This window comes from Alternaria arbusti, assembly GCF_024043155.1.
Source record: "Alternaria arbusti strain BMP 1465 chromosome Unknown scaffold_8, whole genome shotgun sequence".
Lineage (NCBI taxonomy): Eukaryota > Fungi > Ascomycota > Dothideomycetes > Pleosporales > Pleosporaceae > Alternaria > Alternaria arbusti.
Window position 1 is genome coordinate 1,083,597 of NW_026249948.1, and position 18,429 is coordinate 1,102,025.

Consider the following 18,429-nt stretch of genomic DNA (forward strand, 5'->3'; position numbering starts at 1 on the left):
AGGGTAAGAACAACAACGACGAAGCTGTGATGTATACGATAGATGTCAAGTGCGCAAGAGCCAGGGACGAAAACGATATTTCAATCAAACCACGGTTACCCACCACTCCAGAAAGTGGAGTCATGGCGCAAGACTCCATGAGCCATCATGTTAGCCGTCGGCGTACTCCACGCTCTGGAAAGCCAGTCGACCGTCCAAATTTTCATCGTCGGTCCACTTGGCGGGCAACAGAGTCGTTTTGCCGCGCAAGATGCAGAAGTTGAACCGTGACAGTAGCATGATCGAAATTTTCGAGCCAGGATCACGTCGGCTACGAGCGGGTCGGCGCCGCCAGTTCGCGTCGCCTTGAGCGCGACAGGCCAAGCGGCAATGCTTATCGCGGGATTACCGTGTGGAATGTGTAGCTTTGCCGTTCCGTATGTTCCCAGCAGAAAAATTCTGCAGCTTAGCAGTATCTTTTTTGGGGTACTTTGTGGCGGCGGACGCGTTTCGGGAATAGCGAGAGGGCCGGCCCTTCGTCGGGTCACGGCCTTGGCGGCGAGCGTGTCAGACTTCATCCATCGGGAAACCTCATCAGGCCTATCATGACTCCGTCGCATGTCACCGCATTCAACTCACCCCTTTCCCCAGCCGGTGGTTGTAGAGATCTGCTTTGGTCATGCTGAGTCAAATGCCGCAGACTTTTATTTGCATGGCTTGAAGGCGCATCACGCTCTACTTAGGTAGTGTTGTTACCAGATTCGCGCGACTATCACATCGTGAGAGCCCAGTTCCTGCACATCTTATGCGACCAGTGGAAGCAACCAGCCAGCGTAGCAAGCTATCGATACCGCCTATACGTCCAGGACACATACCAAAATCCGATGGAGTCTACCATCTCACGCGGCTAAGAGGTTTCAACATCAGGCACGTTCACAGCTAGCTTTCTCACCGCAGCATCATCATCGACGTCGAAAGCAACACCTACTATTAGTCACGTACCGAACGTAGCATAAAACTAGACCCCAGGTTCTTCAGCCTTATGCACTCCAGGACGAGCCCAAGAGTGGTGCTACCGTTGCGCTGAGACATGGGAGCCGGGACCCAGCCGAGCGCTCGCCGGACTGTCCTGGCAGAATCCGGGGACGTGTCTGACTTTTCATGTGATCTGGGGAAGATTCGCCTTGTTGCTGGACTAGACCACTTGGTCTTGAGCCGAGACCCTCGTCTCGTTGCCACTGTGTCTTTTCACCACCGCATCCTCATACATGATCAGACACACATTAAGTGTAAATCGCATGGATATCTCGGTACACATCATCTAGTCTTACTGCCGATGAGGCAGCCTGATTTGTGGATCGATTCGCTTACACGTCTAGATGTGGAGAAATTGGGACAGGTACACTAATATTACCACACTGCGGCGCTCAAGCACGGTGCTCACTTCACCCCGATAACGAAACACTGTGGGCTCTTCAGGACTGCAAACTGACGCGCTCACTCATCATCGTCGTAGTCCATCTCTTCGTCTTCGTCCTCATCATCATCGTCGTATCGGTATTCCTCCTCTTCATCGTCCTCATCACCATCCATCCCACTCGTGTTCTTCAACTCATCCAAGTCCCACACACTATCCGGTAACCCCGCAATCCCGACATCTCTCTTCACAGTGATAATGCCGAACTCCTCAACGCCGCAGAAACCTCCCCTCCCACTCTTGCCAAAGAACCCCACAATAATCTCATCAGGGCTGGGTGTCAGCCTCACAATGTCCGAGTCACGCCTCGCGTTGAGCTCGCCCGCGCTGGTACCGTCGCTAAGATGTAGCCTCACACCATCCCTAGGGACGACTTCAACGGAACTAATCTCCACCCCCTCGGGAAGACGTATCTTCTCGGAAGCGTGACCACCGAATTGGTGTTTACGGCCGTATGTACGCATGGGTCCCCAGTGACTCGTGTGACCATCTGCATACTTCACCACGCCGCCATCCCATAGACATCCGACCCTTAGATCGATGGAAACGGCGCGGTGCAGGTTTCCATCCTTGCCCTTCTCATGGAGGAGCTGCGCCCATTCGTACCGACGAGTATCGGACTCATCGGGGAAGGCTAGGCGCTTGGCGAGTCGGATTTCGGAGCCTGGGATGCGGATGTATGATCTGCTGGCGAGGAGCTTCCAAACGTTGCCGATGTTGGTCTCCTTTCCATTGTAGGCGAGGATGTTGAGATGGAGGGCTTGTGATCGATCGAAACGCTCTTCGAGAGATGATTCCGTATATTCAATGCGCTTCGGTGCGTTGTGAGTCCAGCCGAGGGGCTGGGTTGTCTCTGTACGATTGAAAGTAAATCGTACGATGCCGCTGCTTGAGCTGATGACGAGTTTCGTCGGGCCTTCATTGTCGGTGTGCTCAGCGTGGGCCTCGGGCGAAGCATGTCGCTCTTCGCCGCTGATTATGGGGTCAATAGGCAGGCGAAAGTGAGGTAGCATGCGGAACGAGAGCGCATCGGCTAGGTTCCAACGAGCTTTGTTGGGTGTGTTGTGGGGATCCACGAGCACACCTTCTGTTTTGAGGTGCCCAGAGTACGCGGTCTGAGGGAGGAAGTTCTTGGGCCAGTCTTGCGCATATCCACGTTCCATGATACCAGAGCGGTGAGGCGAGCCGAATGCGTGACCGATTTCATGGAGAAAAGCGCCTTGGCCGATGGCGCATGCTTCCCACATAGTGTTGCACTGGCCGTTGTCATTGCCTACTTTGTCTCCAGGTGCACGGACGTCTGTAAGACAGCCTGTAACTTCCTCCAAGAAGCGCGGCCAGGAGTAGGTCAGGTGGCTACCAAACATACCCAGTGAGATTCCGTCAGGGTTATGGCAACCCAGAGCTGCGTGCCCGAGGATCAGCTTCTGCGGGACGCTGTAGTGCGAGTCCAAGATCAACCCAGCAATGATGGGTCGGGCATCGGAAGCGAAGGGGCCTCCTTGCTCCTTGAGCGCATCCAGAAACCAGTCGAATAAGTCATTATCACGACGTGCGTTAGGGTTCTGTTGCGCGACCTCTTTATTACGGATGTCCTTGATGGTCCTGGAAGAGCGAATAACGTTGACTTTGGCAGTCGATCGCATGGCACCTTCCCTGTCGAGAGCCTCTTCAACGCGCGCATTGAGGAAGTCGCGACTGATCGTGTCCGCGGCCCACTCCTCATCCAGCCTGAACGATCGACGCCCAGCACCTTGCAGCCTCAAATCTTCTGCGGTCATAGCTTGCCACATGTAAGCCGCCATGCGCAGCTTGGCGATAGCTGCATCAAGGTCTGAGTGCGTCGAAGAAATCCCCGCAGCCTTTGAAGGTGGACAGTCGATGAGGCATGGCGAGTCTGCGGCGACCATGATAGCGAGGTGAAGAGGCGGGTACTGCAAGAGCGGGATGTAGTTGACGTTTAACTCGATGGTGTGTTCAAGGCAGTCATTGCAGACGTAGGCAAATTCCAGGACGTTCTGCCCTGGCGAGAGCATAACGAGAGCCTTGAAGTTACCGCCTGCTATCGGCCACGTCTGCTCGGGAAAGGAGTCGGCCTTGTTTGCACCTTTGGTAGCAACATGGATGTAACTCCCTTCAGCAGCGGTAAGCGCATAGGTACCCGTGACTAGGAGACAGCGCTGTCGTACGTGTTAGTTATAGACGGTCAACATAGGAATTGCACCATACCTGATGGATCGTTTCCCCGTCTGCGACATTAGTGATATTGAGAGGGGTTGAAATTGGTGCCATTTTGATGCGATCGGAGGATCGTTGGTAGAGTGTTTCGGTGATGTTGTGCAGGAATAGGAATATAACGTCAAATTTTGTCAAGAGACGTCGCGATGTATCTGAATGTCATTTTCATGTCGTCTTACTGTGAGTTTTATATTCCATTTCAAACGCCCGTGAGCAAGGCTGCAACTCCTTACTGTGTTGTGGCTTTCAGGCAGCCGTCCCAAAACGGCTAGTCTCAGGGTGCTGCCTCGTCGAGGATGCTGGGTAATGTCTTTCACGTAACGTCACCATAACAACTCGCATACTGAGAAGCGTGACATTCCTAAAGGTTCGAAGCATAGGGTGATTACGCGCGATGCAAAACACGTTGAAATTTCGATGATGCGTTACATCACCATACACTGGTCGGCCGCGCCGCCCGTAATCATCGAACTCATGGCTTGCATCGCCCGTGCTTGGAACATCTCTTGCAACTCGGCATTCCCAGCTGTGACCTCGGCCTGTGCGGCAGCGGCCGCAAAATTATGCTTCCTCTGTTGTCTGTGCTCCTGCGACCAACCTTTGTACAAGTTGTCCACATTCAAAGGTCCATCATCCGTAAAGAGCCTGGCGGCTCCTTTGTGGTACTTCGTCAAATCCTTCAAGCATACCTCGCTTTGCGCGCTCTCATAGTTTTCTTCCTGTTGCCGTAGATGATTGCGCATCACTCTGCGCGCTATGTCCATGAACCGAGGATATTTCCCTTCGATTAGGGACGTAGTAATGATGGTATTCGCTGCATGTTGCGGCGATCGTCCGGTTTCTGAGAAAGACGGATCCCAAGCTGGGTCGTTCTCGAGCGCTGCGTAGATGGCTTTCCACGTATCTGAGCATTGCCGCTGCATCAACGTTCCGTTGAAATAAAGATCTGGCAAGTCAGCCTGCAGCCAGAAAGCAAAATGTTCCAGAATAGCAACAGATGTGAGTCCGTCTCTGCCGTTAATAGGCTCCAGTTTTAGTCCCTGCTGCTCTTGAGAGGCTTGCATCGCGCGCGCGAGACGGCCACGGGTTGCATCAGGAGCAGAAGCTTCGAGAAGTGCCGTAGTAATGGTGTCGATTCTCCCGTTAAAGGCTCCACCGGGTATCTTCTTGATCCAACAGCCACTAGCACCGCGCGGCAAGTAGACAGTCTCTCCAAACACGGTTGCATCTCTGAACAGTCGAGACTTGTTAGTGGGATCATATCTAGGCCGGCCTAGATCTCCACGGCTAAGGTCCAGACGATCAAAGGTATATGATTGCACCTGCTTGAGCGTGGGCTGGCCAGTAGCAAGATCGAAGAGAGTCCGTGCTTCCTCGGGCGACTCGGGTGGTCTCTTGATCAACACGTATCGGGGATCCTGGCTGAAGAGCATGAACTCCATGTCGGGCCACACTGGGTCGGAAGGGCTTCTCAGCTGTGTCCCCATATAAACATGAGCCATGAAAAGAAGAGAACATGAAGTTGCTTCGTGTGACAGGCCAGCCGCGTGCCAGTGAACGAGAAAGTGGTACTTCAACATGCCGTTGAGCAAAGGATGGTGCTTATATATGTAGAACGCTTTTTTCTTCATCATCCCGAAGATGGGGTGTCCATTGACTTTTGGATCTTGCGCAAGCTGTTGCCATTGTTCGGCAAATCCGTCATGGTTGGCCCAGGAACTGATGTCGTTGTATGCTTCTCTGAAAGGTTTGTAACATTCATCTTGGATATTGTCTGGCATCATCGGATGCTCCCAGTTATTCGTAATGGCCTGTTCTACTCCCATTAGATGGTTCAGGTAGACCTGAAGTTCAAAATGCGGTCGGTTGGTCATCTCGCCCATGATGTCTTGCGAGTCGAAATGAAGCTGGACGCCATATGTAAGCCACATTGGGATCTTGTGCTCGGTAAACATGTCCAATAGACCTTTGGAGACCATATCCAGCAGTGGTGGGCGTTTGGCTGCTTTCGCGACGATCCGCATGATTTGGGCATGTTCGATTGCTCTGAATGTTCGATTGCTCTGAATGTTCGATTGCTCTGAATGTTCGATTGTGGATGTTGGCATCGCCGAAGTCCTTCGGCATCACTTGCGGAATCGAGTTCTTTTTTGTCATGTGCTTGTGGAGGTAGAACTTCAAGCCAGCGAAGACCGGCCAGAAGTCGAAATGTGCTTCACTCTGGGCGTCCGCTGTAACGCCAAGCCTGGTGGAAGGCTTTGCAATCTCCGCGAGAGACCACTTGTGCATATCCTCGTGGTTGTTGTAAAAAAGAACGGCGGGGAGCGTCCAGACCGGATACTCCGTGACTGGATATTTCTTCGGTCGTGTTACTAGCAAGTCGAACTTCGCCTCCGCACTTTGAGCAAGCTTAATAGCCGTATCCGTGGTCATGGCTGCCACAATCAAGTCGACTTTGCCGCTCTTGTATTTCTGCCAGTTGTCACGGACCACCTCCCTCATGTCCTGTTGCTCCTGTAGCATAAGCGCAACAGCAATCCAGAAGTCGTCCTCTTTGTCTTCCTCAGCTTCCTCGAGCGTGACATTAGATACGTCAGGGAGTGTATCTTCGGCAATATCTTCCTCGTCGGCTAGTGCCACGAGCTCATCGACGGTCAGCCCCGCGAAGCGATTGCGTGAAGATAAGTCAGCCACATTAGTAGCGGAACCATTGTTGCGTGCGATTTCTGGTCCGCCCGACCCGAGGAATGGCTTGAGGGATGCGAAGGTGTCCTCGAGAACCTTGATGAAATATTCGTGCCGCAGGTCACTGTTTGTATCCGGGTTGACTTTCGCCTTGTACCATTGCGAGACCTTCCGACGTGTCTGAATGGCGCGACTGAAGTGCCTGCATAAAGCAACAGGGACCATAATCTCAGACTCTGCTTCTTCTCCAGCTTTTGCTATCGCTTCTGCCATGGGTACAAAGTCCGATACTCCGAGTTGGTATACTGTGCCACCACCTCCACCTTTCGCATTCTGGTTGCCTTTCCTGCCCGCGCCCTTTTTCGACTTAGATCTCGACTTTGTCTGTTTTTGTTCTTTCGTTTTGACTTCGAAGCCGATGGACGCGGCGGTTTCGGCAATCCATCCTGCAATGTATTCGGTGGCTCGCTTGTACAAGGTGTACTTGGCGAGGAAGGTCTGTGGCTCGTTGAGACCCGACATGATGTGACCCGATTCGAGGCAGAGAAGCGCTCGATGTTCGCGTTCTGTGATGGGTGGGGTGCCTGAGTGCGACGATGGCGGTTCCTGGTGCTGCCGCAGCTCGTATAGCTCCAAATAAGAAGGCGGGCAAACCCTGCCGAGCGCCGCTAGACCTATTTCCCACTGCACGTGACTGTGGAAAGGCGGGGCGCAGGACTATCAGCGAGCACGACTCATAACGGCCCGAATCGATTCAAACACTCAACTACGCCTCAGGTCCATTGGTATAATACGGCGTAATGTCAACGCAGTCGTGGTATGGATGCGAAACGGAGTATCGAAATGATGAGATTGCTAGAATTTACATAAAACGTATGCTATTCTTGAGCGCCTGGGTATGCTCGACATCCCAATCAGAAGCTGCCCGTGTAAAGAGAGCTTCGAGACCTCAAACCCAGCTGCTGTACTCGTTTGTCAAGCTCATCCTACTTTATTCTTCGTTGCGATGTAGCAATAAATCAGGGCAGATCTATTGGATTATCTGCTTCTTGACGATCGTAGGCTTCTAGGTCAGATGTAAACCTATGTAATCACGACCAGATGCAAGCTCATTAGCGATAGTTTTTGCGACGCCTTCATTCAGAGTCTTGGAGTCGCCCAAACCACGATGGCGATTCGGAACTTGAAGAGGCAAATATGGTTGAAAGCAGAATCTAAGGCTGACGAAATCTCACTTGCACTTGTTGCAAGCCATGTTGACCAAAAGAAAGAGAACAGGGCTGTTTCTATAGCAAGAAGGGCAGTAGGTATGGAGGATATCAGTATCCGTAAGTACAGTTTGAGTAGCGGTGAAGGACACCATTTACAAGTCTCTACATGTACTTTGGTAGTCGCCAGAAGGGTTATTAGAATTGTCAAATAAGCGGTCAGATGCTGCTACTGTAGTCAGTAATCGGCTATCGTCGTCCACTTTGCTATGGTGTTGGTTCGAGATCTTAGTCGCCCCGTAGCGGCATCGTGGCGTTTGTAGACCCGATCAAGCGCCAGATCAATCAAACTCAAAGTTGACATTCACGCCGTCGAATGTAGTGTTGTCTGTAGTAGCAGTCTGACTGCAGAGGTCGATTAGAATCTGACCCTGGGGTCATTCTAGAACAACATGAGGAGAGCGGTGACTGTTGGCGGATACCGAAGAGCTTCGGGGGCATGGCCGTGCCCTTCCTGGTGTGTCGCAAATGTCCCTGGCACATCTGGCACATGGCCACATTCCATCGCAATGCGCGAGCATCTCAGTACCATGGCGTCGCATTGCTTCTGGCCCTTCCACTACGCGCTGCATGTGCTGTACTTACCGCCTTGAGCTGTCACGTCCGCTCCTGAGTTTCGTCGACCCTGCGCCACCACACGCACTAGGCCATCAGCCTCGCCGCCCTCGCGTAAATAGGCTGGCAGGATCGCGTGGAAGAATGCGTTTCGCCTCAAAGAATGCACTTCAGTTAAATGAAGTGTTTGTCGCGATTGGCTGCGCGATAGCAAAATGATGTAAATCGTCCTGCACGACTTGTTCAGATCTTGCTGCGTTGTCAGGAACCGGGTCTTTGTTGTGACGTAGATCGATGCAAGCGAGGTCGGCTGCTCGGGCTGTCACGCCAGGATCAGGCAAGGCGCGGTCAAGTGGGGCTTAACGGCCGCCTGGGCATGCAACGTTCCGTTCCATACATTTTCACAACGTCTCCTGAGATGGACATGGTCTTTCGTCATTTAGGTCCGATTGCAGGTACCGTTGTGCTGACCAGATAATTGCGAATGGCCTCATCCAAACTCTAACGGATATTACGGATGTAAACGTCAGCCTTGCGAGAGTTCGCACAATTTGACAGCCTTTGTCGTTTGAACTTTGTGAGTACCTATAGATTCCCATCCTTGTGCTATATCAAACGCTAGCCGAACCATCACCAGGTTTTCCACCGTGTTACAGGGCTTCCTTGGAAGCTGGTTCTAGATTCCCATTCGCCAATACCCTTGCTAAACCCCTTAGCCCCACGTTTCGATCGCTTTTCTGGACTTCGTCACACCTACCTCTAGCATCATCGGATGGCGTATTGAGGCGCTTGAGTTCTTTGACAGCTGTTTGCCACACCTTGTCATGGGTCAGCTCTGGTAAATCTGCCGGTTGCTAAAGAAAGATTTTCAAGGTTGGAATGAACGCGTGGTGTGGGTGACGATGAAGCATCGCCTCCACCAAGTCGATCGATCAAAGCAAGACGACGATCGTGTACACATTCTCATATTCGCATGAATACACATTCATGCTAGGTGCCGTTCAGGCGGTCTACGCGCACTCAGACCACTCCCACAAGCGTTTGACTTGGTGAACTTGAGGCTCGGAGATGAGCCTTATGCAGCGCCTGTGAACGAGCGCTCCGGTAGCCGGTACCCCAGCTCAGGGTACGTCACTGGCGCTGAAGCCTCAACTCGTGGAGGGTGTCCGACCACCCTATGGCATAGTCTGGGGCAGCCACAAAACCCTATGAGAGCCTTTGACGTGGATAACGTGCATACAGCCAGGACACCCTGCAGCAAATGTACGCGCCAGGGGCAGCGAAAAGATGCCCAATGTGTAAGTATGTTCGCGTTCGACATCTGATCCCTGCCCTGAATGGCTATACCTCCGATATCGATCTACGTTCCACAGTATCCATTCTTCATGCGACAGCAACTCCAGCCGTGCAGGTTTCGAGATCAACAGCCCTAACGGATACTCCACCCTCGGTACCAACCAGTCAGCATGATCAGCCAGGTACCACAGAGCCAAACCAGCTGAGATCGACGTCATTCTTGGCCGGGTGCAGACTCGCCATGAAGAAGTTGGGGACGCCAGGTGGACCTGTCACCGTTATTTTGACCGTTATGGACGTGCGCTCCCGGCTGTCAGCTAATTCCCCTGGCGTCGATGACGATCGTAGCCTGGGTATGCCGGTGTTTGATGACGATGGCAATGTAATGAAGCGTGTACTTGGAATGAACCTTGAACAAGATGAGGACTGAGAAGGTATAAAGAGGGCAACGATGCCTCGACAATTGAACATCATCCAACACATTCAACTCACACCAACAACTCTACAACACCACTTCCAAACCAACAACTTCTTCTTTCCCAAGAACCAACCAACCCAACCAACCTTCAAAATGCAGTTCACCATCACCGCCATTGTCGCTTTCGCCGCCACCGCTGCCTTCGCTGCTCCCCTTGACGAGCGCCAGGTTGGCCTCTGCTCTTCCGGCAACCCCGTCTGCTGCGCCACCGATGTCCTGAACCTCGCTAACTTGGACTGCGCTCCTCGTGCGTCCTTCCCATCTTCTTTCCAATCAAAAACATGATCACTAACAGTTTCCCAGCCACCACCACCCCCACCAGCATCAACCAGTTCATCGACGGATGCGCTGAGTCCGGCCAGCAGGCCAAGTGCTGCCTCATCCCCATCCTCGGCCAGGCTCTCATCTGCTCCGACGTCAACCCCACTGCTGAGGCTCCCGCTACCCCCTCCGCCTAAGCGCCTTTCGTCGCTTCTCATTTGGCATGGCGCGAATAATGTATAACCTCAACGATAGTCGTGCCTTGGTTTCTTAGAAATGTACAACATCTTTTCCTTCGATTGTCTTAGATAGGGAGTGAGCATTAATACACATTTCACTTGGAATAACACTGCTTAATATGGTGACATTGGTGCGTTCTATGTATAACTGGGAAGACAAGAGAGGTGTTGAGGACTACAACCCATGTTGTGGGCGAAGTTTGAAACGGCGTGAAGTACCGAGGAGGTATTTGAAGACTGTGAGGCCGTCGGTATGACAGCTGATGATGGTGTGAGACGTATACAACGACGTCGGAATCAAGGCTTTGCGATGTCTGGAAGCCATGTCGGCGCCATCTTCTCCCACAACCTCCTGAGAGGACCAGTCTTGTCCTCCTTGTCGTTCTCATCCGGGTCATCGGAGTCGTAACGATTGCATAGCGATGCCCAGACCCTCTTGTCTTTGAAGACATTCTCATGGAGGTACTGGCAGGCTTTGTACCATTCGTCCCGAGAGTCCCAATCTGCCTAACAATGGTGCCATTTCAAGGTCGGCAGGCCACGGGCATCTACGACCTTGGAGTCGAAACACGACTGAAGCGCGTTTGAGGAGGGGTGCCGCTTTCTCAAGTTCTGCCTTTACATATGAGGCCATGATGAACTCTGGGTGCTGCGTAGGTAACTGGGTGAGCTCCAGTACATTGAAGTGCCATATCTTCAAGCTGGCGGTCTGCTGATTAGGCCAGTTGAATGACCTCCATTTGAGCTCTTTGAGCTGATCATCCGGCAGGCCGAACCAATCTTCATTGCCGAAGTCAATGAGGGCTGTTGCACCTTGGGCCACTATCGGCTGCTGGGGAGGTGTCTGTTGGATAGGCGCGGAGGTACTCGGTGCCTTTTGCGGCTGCGGAGCCGTCGGGATGACGGGGGCGGGGAGGTACACAGTGGTGGTGGGGATGGCGGACAGCGTCCCCATCTTGGGTGCTGGAGATCTTGCGTACTTGACGCGGGAGGCTGAGCTAGCTTGGCGATAACTGTGAGGTCATCAAGATGGTGTTCCAACCCCAACCAGATGGCAGTATCTCTGTACAGCTGAAGGAATGTTCGCAGCCTCCCATCTTCATCCTCTCGGATCTCCCACCCATATGGCCGAAATCGGCACCAGAACTCGACAATTGCGTCTTTCCAGATGAAGAAATCCCGGTCAAGGCTAGAAAGCCCTCCTGGGAAGAATGGCATCAGGTGCATTTTCGCTGCAACCATCAAGGCCAAGATTTGAGCAGCTGGTGCCTCACATCCGGCATCAGTACCGATGGTACTTAGGAAGGACTTCATCTCAGCAACAACCAGATGCTTCTTATCCTCCACATCTCGCAAAGCCTTTAGCTGAGGGTCGATCGAGGGAGCTGATGGGAGGGTAGGTGGGGGTTGGGTAAGAGTGTATATCGGAGGTAGCTCGACAACCTTATGGGCAGGCGCGATGACTACGTGATCCTTCGTGATAGTAGTTTTCGACCTGGTAGTGGACTGAGGAACTTCTGGCTTCGGTATGGTAGGTGCCGCGGCGACCTTCTCGTGCTCGGTAGACCTATAGGCAGGTGATGGTTGCCTAGGTGCAGACCGCCAGTAATCGCGTTCTTTGCGACGGGTATTGCCCCAAGAAGTCGGCAGTTGAAGAACGGAATAGTGTGTCGGGTTGCGTCGATCGGAGTGTGCGAACGACTCACCGGTGCCGCGGAAGTTGGTGAAGGGGTACTCGAACGGTGGTGGGTATGAGGGAGGCGCTGGCTTGGCAGGTGGTAGTGCGACGGGCGGCGGTGTGATGTGAGCGATGGTGGGAGTGACAGGGAGCTTCGTCTCTTGCGATTGTCCCTTTTCGGCAGGATCATGGAGGTCGTCTTGGTCGGCCTCGGAATGAGGGCCTATCCAGTAGGTATACTTGATATATACGTATAGGGCGAAGGTAAGGTAGACGCAGATGAGAAGTGATGAAGCGGAGGTAGAGGGGAACTCCTTCGAAGTTGTGGGTGCACTGATAGTAGACTTCCCAGCAAATCTCCCAGTATAGGTATGAGACGGCGATTTGGAGGCTGCGAACAACAAGCGGAAAGAACTCAGATGATGCGACGACGCGGCCGATGTCGAGGGCTACTAGCAAGAGAAAGCAAAGAAGGGCGATGGTGACAGTGCGCATCTTGTCGGTATAGCGTGCGGCAGGTGAGCTCGCAAAGTAGGGTATGATGAGATTTTGGGTATCTTCAAATAGAGGAGCTTATGTTGGTAGCTGCGATGGGAAAGAATTGGAGTGTTTGGTTTGGAAACTGAGAGCAATGAAGCAGGACGGGTGTTTTGAGGGTTTGTATCGCTTTGTGTGTGGGCAAAAGATATTTTGACTGCTATTGTGGCTAGGTCCGTGCCTATCGTTGGTCACTGTGGAAATGATGACGATTTATTTTGAAAAAGCGGTGGTGAGTCGCGAATTGCGATGCGGAGCGCTGGACAAACGGAAGGCTTGGCGCGATACCGGCGGTGGACGAGAAGTGAAAGGGACAGCGACGAGACTCGCTATCCGCCAGAACGCTATTATCACATACGAAGAATATGTTTGATTAGGATATAGTGCCAGTGGAAGGAGAGACCCCCGGATCGAGGTGTTTATGGAACATGGCGTTCGCTCAAGTCGGTGGGAAGGACCATAGAAATAAGATCCAGTTGAAGCCGGAAGGTGCGTGGTTGATGAGACTTTACCTACAGATCCATATCGCAATGTAGCTTCCGACTTCAAGGCCTCCGTCCAATCTGAAGATCTAAAGCCTTTGCGAGAATGTAGAGCATCTCCAAACGTACGCACGCCACACCCTTCTCCTTACCCATGCGAACGGGGTTGCCCACGATAGCCTCTACCTCTATTCTGCGATTCGACTGAACATCCTGAAGCATACTAGGTTCAATTCCAGCGTTCGTTGGGATCCTGGCTTGCGCCCGGCTAAGCTGATTGTCCACCTGTTCCCGCGTGATCTCGTATCCATAGGCAGCTGCGATGTCGCGAATCTCAAGCATCACAGCTAGTACAACACCGTTGGCCTCTTTCGAGGCAGTCAAGATATCTGTGTCTTTGCTGAGAGCGAGGGCACACATGGGGTTCCAGGATGCGTTGACAAGTAGTTTCATCCATCGCTTCTGCTGAACGTCCTCGTAGAATTCCGCTGTAGCACCGGCTGCTGTGACAAGTTCCGTGAACGCTTTAGCACTTTTACTTGGTGCAGAAGAAGGATAGGCTCCGACTTGAAGTTTCTCGACTTCACCGTGTTTGATGACGCCGGCTGGCCGTTGGGTGGCGGGCATATAGACGACAGCGCTGATGATCGGGTTGTTTGGGTATGCCTTCGAGTATTCTTCTTCGATACCGACACCATTCTGAATAAGTACGATAGCCGTATGTCCAGGTGTGACGGCAGGAGCGATGAGCTTCGGTACCGTATCCGGGATAGCCTTGCTGCAGACGATGATGTAGTCAAATGGATCTGATGATTGAGACGCTGCTTCTCCACAGTCTCGGACTACATTGGGTCTGAAATGGAGGTTTTGACCAAATATGGATGAATTGATGATGAAGCCATCTTTTTTTACGACCTCATAATTCGAGCGGCAGACGGCAGTGGTCGCGGCTACCTTGCTGAGCAGGTACAAGTATACAGTTCCGACGCTACCGGCACCAAACAGAAGGGTCCTTGGCTGCTTCCCCGAAGACATGGTAGAATCTGAGTATCGAAGATGGTGTTGTACGTAGCTCTCCTGCAGTGCGACATGGAGCCTTGGATGAATCACACAGTCATGGCCCCACGGCTCTTTCCGTGGCCCCCAAATTTTCGCCGCGGAACGGGTACCCGCATTCTTCCCAAGCCAACTTGGCGCTCCTTTACAGACCATCAGTAAGCCATCTGCGGGAACAGTCAATCCTTCGTTGTATACTTGAAGCGGTTGTTAATCCACAATGACAGGGGCCGTCTTACGTGTGGGCTCATTGCACGCGCGCAGGCTGTCGCGACACCAGCAACATCTCAGAGGACGATCATCGCACACAATCGGATAACATCCACTGTGATACAGCAGCACAGCTAATAGCCCTGAAAAAGATATCAGTGCCTCAGCCGCACTGTGGGCCCGCAGGAACACAGCGTGGCTTTTCATGCAATCTAGAGCCTCGCCTCGATTCGCTGCCTACGTTACCCATGCCGCATCCTGCATGCCAGGTCAGGAAAGGAGTGGTCAGGCCTGTGAAGCTATGATGGATACGACCCCCAAGAGCTGGGCAACTAACTCCAGGTTGCCTTGCATCTTTATCAGTTGTCAGCTCCGTACACTCGCTGTGGTTATAACAGCTATGAAATGATCCGGCGCCCTCGTATTCTGGTTGTCTGCTTAGCCGCCTCGTCAAAGCCAATTTGCGGCTAACGTACCGCGCGCCGACGCGATGATGCATAACCGTCTCTTCCTCCTCCTGACAGCACTTGCTGCTCGCGTTTTCGCAACGAGTCAGATAGCGCTCTTCGAGGATGATAACTGCCAAGAGTCACTGCGAGGTTTAGAGGGTCCAAATGGCTATCCTAATGGTACCTGCACAGATCTCAGGCGCAATGGGCCTTACGGCAGCTTCCAGGTCGTCGGCCTGGACCCAGGATGCACAGGCATGTTACCTCGCGAGACCTCAACGCGATAGCCTTGGACGGCCATGCTAACAATGCGCGCAGTGACCATTTACATGAACGATACGACGGTCGACATATGCTCCGGCTTCCAAGAAGAGATCCAACCGATCGACTGCTACAACTCGACCTTCGTATACTACAGTATCGACTTCTGCGACGCCGGCGCCATTGGTGAATCACCATCTGCCACATCCACGCCTACGCCTACATCGACCCCATCGTCCACACCCACTCCCCCAGGCTCCTCAGGCTTGTCGACGGGCGCGATAGCGGGAGCAGCAGTCGGAGGAGGCATAGGTCTGGGCATAATAATTGGATTAGCGGTGTTCTTCATCATGAGGAGGCGGCATTCGTCACGCCCACGGGAGATGTCAGGTTCTACGGAGCTTACGAGCGTGACGCCATACGAGGTCCACGCAAAGCATATTCAGGAGTTGGGACCAGGAGCGGTGGCATACAAACACGAACCTGTGGAAATTGAACAACCGCCTGTTGAACTCGGCGGCATGGAGCTGCGACGACATGAAGAAAAAGGCATGCATTAAGAGTGTGTAGCTTAGGTATGTATTTGAATTGACATGTGCATGTCCGTCTTATGAGCAGCACGAAGTGAATGAAGGTGTTACTCTGCAACTCTGTTCCAGTGCCACAAGTCTCATGAACATGCCCGAACGCCGCGTTCGCTCAGGTGCCGAAGAGCTTCTTAAAATTCTGGAAATGTGTCGGCGAACGTCCATTCACCATTTTGATAGACGATGTCTCTTGCCAGCGCTGCTTCACCAACATCGAAGGAAACCCTATGGGGATAGACCTCACCCGCCTCGCTCTTGATGCCAGCGCCCATGAACACCGTTCTCGGCTGACTGCGCATCGCACTCAGAGCAAGTTGGACATCTTCTGGGTCCGAGAGTAGCAAGACCCCGTCATCTTCTCGGCTCCAGCGTCTCACAGTCATCGATGAATGTGGATAAGGTGCTTTCTCGAGCAACTTGACAAGCCACAGGTATTCGATTCGCGGCATTGTCTCGATGATCTGTAACGGCTCGGTCCATTCTCCTTCTGGAAAGCCTATGGATGAGCATGACAGGCTTCTTAGTGTACTGGCGTGCGTGCGAAGGAAATTGGTCCAGTCAGTGTGTGAAAAGAACACGTCTTCTAGGTGAAGATGTGAAAATCCAGGCCAATGGAAAGGTCCAACTGGTTGATAAGACAATTCCATGAAATGATTGTCAGCCCCGAACACGAATCTGCGCAGACTTGAGGTTGCACTGAGCAGTCGGCACAGCCAATCAAGATCCACCTGGCCCAGGACACCTACCGAGTGAACTCGTCTGGATAGCTGACACTTCCAGACTTCGCAATCGAGATCCAGGAATGTCACCAGATCTTCGTTAGAATATTCCGTGTTCCAGAACTCAAACTGCAAACCGACCTTCTCATGTACACCGGCGTCCAGGAGAATCTTTGGGATCAAATCGTATACTCGGTTCTTACCGCTGTCTCCGTGCCTCTCAGGTGAAGCAGGGGGGTTGAGGAGCTTTGCCGGGATGATGTGGGCCCGTCCACACCTGATGCCGTCGTCTGTTGGCTCCGGGTCGAGATGATAGAAACTGACGACATCAACTCGAACCATCTCTAGATTCTCCAGCTCCCGGAAGGCTTCTTTGAGAGTCAACGTATCCATGCCCGAGCGCTCGACGCTGACTTGCAGATCCATGTGGAGGTCTTGTTGTTCGATTCCATTTATGCTCTGTCCGATGCGTTCGCCACTTACAGTGATCTTGCGGACATGCTTAGATAGCAAAGGATGATGGCAGATCTCGAGAAGCGTCGTGAGGCTGGTAGGATGTAGGATGACGATGAGGTGATGGAAGAACCGTTTTCCGAATGCGTTGGCCGAGTGCGCGTTGAGTGCTCGACATGCGCGACGTAGATTGAGAAGGTCAGTATCCTCAAGGCGGTCGGAGACGCTGCCTACGATCTCAGCGGGGAGGTCAAGTAGTCGAAAGGGTGGCTGGGACGCTCTAGCGAGAGCTGCCCTTGCCCTTTCACTAGCAGTGACCCTGTCTTTGATGCACTGCCAGCACATGTGTAGCGATGGAGGAGACGAGGTCGCCGAGTCTGCGTCGATGTGAGGTGAGGGATCGTGTGAGCGAGACGCTCTTGCCCGTTTGTCAACACCCGGGTCGTGCGCTTTTACGCTAAGCCTGAACCTGATGTGAGAGAAGGTACGACAGAGGAAGCTAGCAGCGGAGAGCATTCCTGGTGCCTAGGAAAATTCATGGAAGACACGTCACCTAGTCATCTACGAGATAAAGTAGGCTATGTAATTATTATTGCGTACATTGTCTTCTCAAGCCATTCCCTGCCCGCAACGGCAATGCATACGTAGCTTGCTTTCTGATAGCCGGAGTCGTTGCTTGACTTCTGACCAGCTGCCTCAGTATCCTGTGTCTGGCGAAGCTACGTGGCATACCCACAATTTACAGTCACAGTATCTGTCTTGATTATCATTTTGGTGCTACAACCACGCAAGGATATTCCTATCTCCGTGCCATACTCTCTCTAGGTCCTCCCGCAACTTCGACCACGGAGTGGATGGGGAATCAGTTGACAAAGCGACCGACCAGGCGGACAACAGAGCAGCGTTAGCCAGTGTGAAGTCAATCTGATAGTTAATGCCGTCACGGTAGCCGAACTCGAAGGTGTATGCATCTGGAAGCAAGGCTCCCATGACGAGCAAAACATCTGATCGGTTGCTACATGCGACCCCCTGTCGACATGTCGACACTCTATCCGAACATGGTTCTAGTGTTGGATAGGCTATACGCTGACTCAGCCAAGCAAAGCATATGTTTTGTAGAGCCGGTAGTCCGTAGATAGTCTGTAGCATTCCTGACCAGGACTCGTTCTGCAAAGAGACATGCTTTAGTGTAATACGAACCAGTGTATTTTTGTGCATCTTGAAAAAATCGTTGAAAACAGCACTCGTGATACAGATACAGCCACCAAGGATAGCCAGTGACCGAAGATGCGGCCAAATATGCAAACCACCTTGGGCGTTGCCAAACTTGACATGTCCACGATGAGGAAGCAGACTGAGTTCCTGCAATGACGAGCACGAAGCAGCAAGGTTGTGAGACCATCTACCGGTACCCAAGGTAGTGACCTCAAGCTTTAGAACCTTGGATGACAAAGAATCCTTCCAATAAGGTAAGCTGAGGTCGAAAAGCTCACATGCTCTGGGCGATGGAGGCAACGTAGA

At 52.5% G+C, this 18,429-nt stretch overlaps 7 protein-coding genes across 7 annotated transcripts; 2 read left to right on the forward strand and 5 right to left on the reverse strand.

Annotated features, from left to right (window-relative positions):
* Positions 1-1,476: 1,476 nt before the first annotated feature.
* J4E86_006752 (uncharacterized protein) lies at positions 1,477-3,748 on the reverse strand (the record flags this gene model as incomplete). Its single annotated transcript, XM_051447276.1, has 2 exons — positions 1,477-3,636; positions 3,686-3,748. 2 exons carry the CDS (start codon positions 3,746-3,748, stop codon positions 1,477-1,479), a joined length of 2,223 nt encoding a protein of 740 aa, XP_051301761.1.
* A 371-nt stretch (positions 3,749-4,119) lies between these two features.
* Positions 4,120-6,901, reverse strand: J4E86_006753 (uncharacterized protein; the record flags this gene model as incomplete). Its single annotated transcript, XM_051447277.1, has 2 exons — positions 4,120-5,772; positions 5,825-6,901. 2 exons carry the CDS (start codon positions 6,899-6,901, stop codon positions 4,120-4,122), a joined length of 2,730 nt encoding a protein of 909 aa, XP_051301762.1.
* A 3,168-nt stretch (positions 6,902-10,069) lies between these two features.
* On the forward strand, positions 10,070-10,434 carry J4E86_006754 (uncharacterized protein; the record flags this gene model as incomplete). Its single annotated transcript, XM_051447278.1, has 2 exons — positions 10,070-10,223; positions 10,280-10,434. 2 exons carry the CDS (start codon positions 10,070-10,072, stop codon positions 10,432-10,434), a joined length of 309 nt encoding a protein of 102 aa, XP_051301763.1.
* Positions 10,435-10,773: 339 nt separating this feature from the next.
* J4E86_006755 (uncharacterized protein) lies at positions 10,774-12,649 on the reverse strand (the record flags this gene model as incomplete). The annotated part of the gene is made up of 4 exons (XM_051447279.1): positions 10,774-10,983; positions 11,048-11,489; positions 11,519-12,377; positions 12,406-12,649. The coding sequence occupies 4 exons, from the start codon at positions 12,647-12,649 to the stop codon at positions 10,774-10,776; spliced, it is 1,755 nt and encodes a 584-aa protein (XP_051301764.1).
* Positions 12,650-13,236: 587 nt separating this feature from the next.
* On the reverse strand, positions 13,237-14,208 carry J4E86_006756 (uncharacterized protein; the record flags this gene model as incomplete). Its single annotated transcript, XM_051447280.1, has 1 exon — positions 13,237-14,208. The coding sequence occupies one exon, from the start codon at positions 14,206-14,208 to the stop codon at positions 13,237-13,239; it is 972 nt and encodes a 323-aa protein (XP_051301765.1).
* Positions 14,209-15,196: 988 nt separating this feature from the next.
* Positions 15,197-15,709, forward strand: J4E86_006757 (uncharacterized protein; the record flags this gene model as incomplete). Its single annotated transcript, XM_051447281.1, has 1 exon — positions 15,197-15,709. The coding sequence occupies one exon, from the start codon at positions 15,197-15,199 to the stop codon at positions 15,707-15,709; it is 513 nt and encodes a 170-aa protein (XP_051301766.1).
* Positions 15,710-16,478: 769 nt separating this feature from the next.
* J4E86_006758 (uncharacterized protein) lies at positions 16,479-16,881 on the reverse strand (the record flags this gene model as incomplete). The annotated part of the gene is given in 2 exon segments (XM_051447282.1): positions 16,479-16,495; positions 16,509-16,881. 2 exon segments carry the CDS (start codon positions 16,879-16,881, stop codon positions 16,479-16,481), a joined length of 390 nt encoding a protein of 129 aa, XP_051301767.1.
* Positions 16,882-18,429: the final 1,548 nt, after the last annotated feature.